A 6,959-nucleotide genomic window follows, 5' to 3' on the forward strand; every position below is an offset into this window, starting at 1 on the left:
AGGGGCCCCCTTGAAGCGCAGCGGCGGAACGGGGCCCTGCCGCGACCCCCGGGCGGGCCCGCACCGGCGCTTCCGGGCTCGCAGGCCCCGCCGGGTCCCCGCAGGCCCCCGGTGCTGGCAGCGGGGAGCGGCCGCTGCTGCCCCCGTTGAGCCGCCCCCAAGCCCGGGGGTCCCGGGGCCTCCTTCCGCTCGGCCCCCGCGCTCCTTGGGCTCGGGGGTAAGGGGGGTCCGGGCCGGGTCCGCGGTGCCCGGAGCGGCCCTGGCCCAACGGGGAAGTCGTTGTGGGAGCGCCGGGCCTGAGCGCCCTGGGGCCGGGCCTCGCTCAGGGCAGGGGTGGGCGAGCGGTGGAAGGGGGGAGCTGGGCCCGGAGCGGCTGGGGGTGCCATGGGGGGGGTTGGGGGGGTCTGGGGGTGCCATGGGGGGGTTGGGGGGGTCTGGGGGTGCCATGGGGGGGTTGGGGGGGTCTGGGGGTGCCATGGGGGGGGTTGGGGGGGGCTGGGGGTGCCATGGGGGGGGTTGAGGGGCTGGGGGTGCCATGGGGTGGAGTTGGGGTGCCATGGGGGGGGTTGGGGTCTGGGGAGAGTCGTAGCGTGGGGTTGGGGGGCAGTGGGTGCCATGGGGTGGAGTTGGGGGGCTGGGGGTAACATGGGGGGGGTTGGGGGGGCTGTGGGTGCCATGGGGGGGGTTGGGGTCTGGGGAGAGTCGTAGCGTGGGGTTGGGGGCAGTGGGTGCCATGGGGTGGAGTTGTGGGGCTGGGGGTAACATGGGGGGGGTTGGGGGCTGTGGGTGCCATGGGGGGGGTTGGGGTCTGGGGAGAGTCGTAGCGTGGGGTTGGGGGGCAATGGGTGCCATGGGGGGGTTGGGGGGCAGTGGGTGCCATGGGGTGGGGTTGGGGGGCTGAGGGGGGTCGTGGGGCCTTGAACCCCGTGGGGTTTCCATGGGTGCGAGGCTGAGCCTGGTCCCGAGGCCTCCCGCCCCATTGAATCCGGCAGCGAGCGGAGGCCCTATGGGAATGGGGCTGGGAAGGAAAGGGAAGGAGCCCCCAGCCCCGTGCCCATCCGTAGCCATGGCTGGGTTTAGCCCCCGACGTGCCCCAACCTGCCCGTGCTCGGTGGTGCTGAGCACTCAGCAGTGGGTGCTGAGCCGGGGCTCACCCCAGGGCCGGATCCTGCCTTTGGGCCTTGGCGAGGCTCTGAATGGGGCCAACGCTGGGGTGATGCAATCCTGCGGGCCCAGAGCACCCATCCGCACCCAAAGGGGTGCTGAGCACCCACCCCCCCCCCCCCTTCCAGCACCCAGTGCCTGCAGGAAGGGCCGGACGGCAGCCATGGACTTTGGACCCATCCGGTGCCGGTGCCGGTGCCGGGCGGCAGAGGAAGGGGACGTTTCCTGTTTGCCGGCACCGGGAGCTGCCAAACGGGGCCGTGCCCCGGTTCCCCCCCGGTGCCATCGCGGTGCCTGCTCCGGGGCTGTGCTCCGGCCGCGGCGCCTTTCAGTGCCTCTCTTGGGGACACCCGTTTTGGGGTGACCCCCCCCTTCCCCATTGTCCACCCCAATTTGGCTGCCCCAACCGGGGCCATGGGCACAGCTCAGCTCCGTCCCCGTTTTGGCAAGGCCGGGGTCTTTATAGGTGCTGGGGTTTACCAGGGCCGCCCCATCCTTGCCCCATCCTGCCTCAGCATCCCCCTCATCCCCAACCTGCGCCAGGGCCAGGGGCCGCATCCTGCCCTGGCCCCAGCCCTGCGGTGATGGGCTCTGTTCCATCCGTGGTGCTCGGGGTGCATTCGGCTCTGCCATCCTTCCCTCCCCACCCCTGCAGCCGCCCGCACCGGGTCCATGGAGTGAGCCCGCGCCGGGCCCCCTGCACCGCGGCGGCTGCCACCATGAGCGACTTCTGGCACAAGCTGGGCTGCTGCGTCCTGGAGAAGCCCCAGCCGGTGAGTGCCTGCAATGGGGCTGCTTGGGGGGGTGCTGGTGATGGAGGGGGGGGGGCTCACGGCCTTCATCCCCTTGCAGAAGAAGAGGAGGAGGCGAATCGAGCGCTCCATGATCGGGGAGCCCATGAACTTCGTGCACCTGACGCACATCGGCTCCGGAGACATGGCTGCGGGTGAAGGCCTGCCCATGGTAACCCTGCCCTCGGCAGCAATGGGGCACTGGGGCCCATGGTTGGGGGCAGGAGGGTGGTGTTGGGGTGCTGGGGCCCATGGTTGGGGGCAGGGGGGTGGTGTTGGGGTGCTGGGCCCATGGTTGGGTGCAGGGTGGTGGTGTCGGGGTGCTGGGGCCCATGGTTGGGTGCAGGGTGGTGGTGTTGGGGTGCTGGAGCCCATGGTTGGGTGCAGGGGTGGTGGTGTCGGGGTGCTGGGTCCCTTCACCCCCATCCCTTCACCCCCATCTCTTCACCCCATCTCTTCACCCATCTCTTCACCTCCATCTCTTCACCTCCATCTCTTCACCCCCATCTCCTCACCCCATCCCTTCACCCCATCCCTTCACCCCATCCCTCACCCCATCTCTTCACCCCCATCTCTTCACCCCCATCTCCTCACCCCATCTCTTCACCCCCATCTCCTCACCCCATCCCTTCACCCCATCCCTTCACCCCCATTTCTTCACCCCATGTCTTCACCCCATCTCTTCACCTCCATCTCTTCACCCCCATCTCTTCACCCCATCCCTTCACCCCATTCCTTCACCCCATCCCTTCACCCCATCTCTTCACCCCCATCTCTTCACCCCCATCTCTTCACCCCATCCCTTCACCCCATCCCTTCACCCCATCCCTTCACCCCCATTTCTTCACCCCATGTCTTTCACCCCATCTCTTCACCCCATTCCTTCACCCCATCCCTTCACCCCATCCCTTCACCCCATCTCTTCACCCCATTTCTTCACCCCATCTCTTCACCCCCATCCCTTCACCCCCATCCCTTCACCCCCATCCCTTCACCCCATCCCTTCACCCCATCCCTCACCCCATCTCTTCACCCCATCTCTTCACCCCATCTCTTCACCCCCATCCCTTCACCCCCATCCCTTCACCCCCATCCCTTCACCCCATCCCTTCACCCCATCTCTTCACCCCATCTCTTCACCCCATCTCTTCACCCCCATCCCTTCACCCCCATCCCTTCACCCCCATCCCTTCACCCCATCCCTTCACCCCATCTCTTCACCCCCATTGCACCCCTATTCCTTCCCCCCCCCTCCCTTCCCCCCATCTCCTCACCCCCTCCCTTTCCCCCCTCCCCACAGACCGGTGCTGTGCAGGAGATGAGGTCCAAGGGTGGATGGGAGCGGCAGTGGAGCGGCTCCCGGGTCTTGTAGCATGTGAGTACCGGTGGTGGGGGCCCTGAGCACCCAGCACCCCCCTCCCACCCCCCTGGACACACCATGGGGCGCTTCTGTAACCGCTCTTCTTGCCCTTTGCAGATTCCTGGGGTTTTCAGCCCAAACCTCTCCTGCCTGAACCCCAATGAGAGCAGAGGCCGCCCTCGAGTGCTTGCACCCTGCGGCGATTTATGCAGCGCAGCCCTCGCCCGCCTCCCGGTGCCTCCCTGCTTCCCGGCGGCGCCGGCCCCGCGATGCCTCGTGCCCCGGCAGCGCCGCAGCGGGCAGGACGCGGCTGCCTGCGGGATGTGCCAAACCCCGGGGCTCCAGCCCTGCCTCCGCGCCGGGCCCCGGTGCCTCGCTCCCGACGGGGATGGCGGCGGCGGCGCTGAGGCTCCTCGAACGGCGCGGGACAGCAAAACTGATGCCTGTGGCTTGAGCCTCCGGTGCCTCCGGGGCAGCGTGTCCAGCACTGCCTCCTTTTTTAGGATAGAGAGGTCTTTTTTAAGCTCCCCCCCCCCCAACGCCATCCGGGCGGCCGCGGGGGCAGGACTGCAGCGCTCTCCTCTGGGATCACCGCCAGCGTCGCGCTGGCGCTGGCCGAGGCAGGACGGGGCCTGAGCCGTGGCGGTGCTCGGGCTCCTGACTTCGGGCTCGGGTGTACATAGTTCAACCAGCGCCAGGATCCCCGGTCCCGCAGCAGCCGCCGGGCGTCGCGGCCGAGGCGGTCACCGCGCTCCGTGCCGCGCCGCGATGCTCCCGTGAGGACCCGCGCTCTTCCCGGCCCCGTGGGGTGCGCGGTGCTGGTGGAACCAACCCGTCCTTGCAATAAACCCTTTGTGCTGGCCCAGGAGCACGCCTGCAGGTGCCCACGCTCCCTCCCTGCCCCGCGCTGCCAGGGAAGGCCCCACGCAGTGGGCACCGTGCTCCTGTCCACGGCCTTTATTCACCCATGGGTGCCGGTTGGGGCACACCGAGAGCCACTGATGCCGCTGCTTGTGTCTCTGGGGCTGCGTCCCCTTCTGCTGCCAGCCCAGCTTGGCGGAGGGAAGAGCATCCTTGGCTGGTACCGCGCAGGCAGCGCCCATCGTTCCCCCCCACACCGAGACCCAGAGGGTTTGGGGCAGGAGCCCAAGGCTCCCACCATGGGTGCTGAGCCCTGCGTTACCCCCCAGGCTCCACCGCGCCCTCATCCGTGCTCTCCTCCCCGTGTCCGTGCTCCAAAAGGCTCCCATTGACAGCGAGGTTTGCACCGCAGGAGAACAGGGATCCCGGGATCCCCCTTGGGGCGAGCTGGGCCGTACCCACATCGCTTTCACGTCTCGGTGATGGGAGGGATTCAGCTCTCGGGCTCCCTGCCGTGGCCCTGCAGGATTAGGAGCAGGAGTTGGGTGTTTGCACTTCGGGATCTGGTTTCTGGGGTGCCCGAGAGGCCGAGGGTTCGGTGCCCAAGACCGGGCAGATCGCGGTGCTCACGGGAGCACTGGTGCCGGGGTTCGGTTCCATCGGGAGCGGGTTTGGGGATGTGTTCGTTCCTGCCCTGGCTCCTCTCGTGGTGCTTTGCCGAGCGCCCGTGGCTGGAAGGGGACGGCCACGTGCGACACTGAGGCAGCGGGGAAGCGGTGGGTTTGTGAAGGGAGTTCAGAACGCCATGGGGCAGGAATTCCTTCAGACTGATCGGTGGGGAAGAGGAAGGGCAGCAGCCAGCTTCCGGAGGAGGAGGAAGCGGAGGTGACTGTGGCAGGGCCAGCGGAACAGAACACAGCCGTGTTCCCACAGGAGAGCCCTGAACAGCAGCCGGGACGCCGCTAACGCAGAGACCCTCGTGTCCTCCCCCAAGAAACGTGCACCTTGCTCTCCCCTATCCATCCCATCCTATCCTATCCCGTCCTATTCCTTCCCATCCTATCCCATCCTATTCCTTCACATCCCATCCCATCCTATCCCATCCCATCCTATCCCATTCCATCCTATCCCATCCTATCCTATCCCGTCCTATTCCTTCCCATCCTATTCCTTCGCATCCCATCCCATCCTATCCTATCCCATCCTATTCCTTCCCATCCTATCCCATCCCATCCTATCCCATCCCATCCCATCCTATCCCATCCTATTCCTTCCCATCCTATCCTATCCTACCCTATCCTATCCCATCCCACCCTATCCCATTCTATCCCATCCCATCCTATCCCGTCCCACCCTATCCCATCCATATCCTATCCCATCCCATCCTACCCTATTCTATCCCATCCCATCCTATCCCATCCTATCCTATCCCATCCTATTCCTTCCCATCCTATCCTATCCCATCCTATCTCATTCCATCCTATCCTATCCCATCCTATTCCATCCCATCCCATCCTATCCTTTCCCATCCTATTCCTTCCTATCCTATCCTATCCCATCCCATCCTATCCTATCCTACCCTATCCTACCCCATCCCACCCTATCCCATTCTATCCCATCCCATCCTATCCCATCCCACCCTATCCCATTCTATCCCATTCTATCCCATCCCATCCTATCCCGTCCCACCCTATCCCATCCGTATCCTATCCCATCCCATTCATCCCCTCCCTATCCTATCCCATCCCCATCCCATCCCATCCTACCCTATCCTATCCCATCCCATCCCATCCTACCCTATCCTATCCCATCCCCATCGCATCCCATTCATCCCATCCTACCCTACCCTACCCCATCCCACCCCATCCCATCCCATCGCCACCCCATTCCCAGCCCTATCCCATGCGCAGTGCTCGGGACAGCCTGGAATTATGGGATGCTCCCCGCTCCCCCCGGTACCGCTGCCCCCGGTACCGCGGTTCCTCTCTCAGCCGCCAGGAGGCGCCGCGGCAGCGGGTACCGGACGGGCGCCGCGCTCCTTGTATGGACATGGCCACGCCCCTCTCCCCGCCCCATCCAGCACAGGCTCCGCCCCCTCGCCGAGGCCGCCCCGGGTCCTAGCGCCCGCCCGCCCGCTCATCCCTGGCGTCCCCGCATGGGCCCCGGCGGCTCCGGCTCCATCCCGGCTCCCACCAGCACCGCTCCTCTCTGCCCCTTCAACCGGTCTCTATGGGTCCCTGCGCGTTCCTTTGGGTCTCTGTGGTTCACGCAGGGGGCCTTTAGGGTCTGGGGAGTCAGTTGTGGGTCCCTGGGGGACACTTATGGGTCCCCAAGTGTCACTTATGGGTTTGGGGGGAAACGTTTATGTGTCCCAGGGCTCAGTTATGGGTCCCCCAGAGGCCATTTGTGTGTCTGGAGGGGTCACTTATGGGTCTGGGGCTCAGTTATGGGTCCCAGGAGTCAGTCCTGGGTGTGTAGGTGGCACCTGCGGGTCTCTTGGCCTCCAGCTTGGTGTCCTCCACGATGCCCTCGCTGCTGGTGTCCAGCTCGGCATCTCCTGGTGTCCCCACATGGCCTCATCCCTCAACCAAATCAGACCTCCAAGTGCCATCCCATCATGCCTTGCTCCCAGCCCCACGCCCGCCCCACAGCTGCCCATTGACACCTCTCCAGCCCCCAAGGCTGCTTCAGGTCATGTTGGGTCAATGTTAGGTCAACGTTGGGTCAACATTGGGTCAATGTTGGGTCACTTAGTGACATCATCAGGCCCTGCCTTGGGCAGG

The 6,959-nt window shown here is 65.7% G+C and overlaps 2 protein-coding genes across 2 annotated transcripts in view; one reads left to right on the forward strand and one right to left on the reverse strand.

The window, feature by feature from the left end:
• The first annotated feature begins 1,825 nt into the window (after positions 1 to 1,825).
• Positions 1,826 to 3,341, forward strand: CDC42SE1 (CDC42 small effector 1). Its single transcript, XM_061442417.1, has 3 exons — positions 1,826 to 1,937; positions 2,017 to 2,127; positions 3,256 to 3,341. The coding sequence occupies exons 1-3, from the start codon at positions 1,884 to 1,886 to the stop codon at positions 3,325 to 3,327; spliced, it is 237 nt and encodes a 78-aa protein (XP_061298401.1). The 5' UTR covers positions 1,826 to 1,883; the 3' UTR covers positions 3,328 to 3,341.
• Positions 3,342 to 6,851: 3,510 nt separating this feature from the next.
• Positions 6,852 to 6,959, reverse strand: part of LOC133262835 (myosin-6-like) — a 16,596-nt gene continuing 16,488 nt past the window's right edge. Inside the window, exon 39 of the mRNA XM_061442327.1 lies at positions 6,852 to 6,959. This exon is cut by the window's right edge and continues 85 nt beyond it. The gene's annotated coding sequence lies outside the window, so the exon portion shown is untranslated.

This window comes from Pezoporus flaviventris, unplaced genomic scaffold (genome assembly GCF_033815535.1).
Source record: "Pezoporus flaviventris isolate CSIRO_AGI_PZ_B2104156 unplaced genomic scaffold, CSIRO_AGI_Pfla_v1 ptg000225l, whole genome shotgun sequence".
Classification (NCBI taxonomy): domain Eukaryota; kingdom Metazoa; phylum Chordata; class Aves; order Psittaciformes; family Psittacidae; genus Pezoporus; species Pezoporus flaviventris.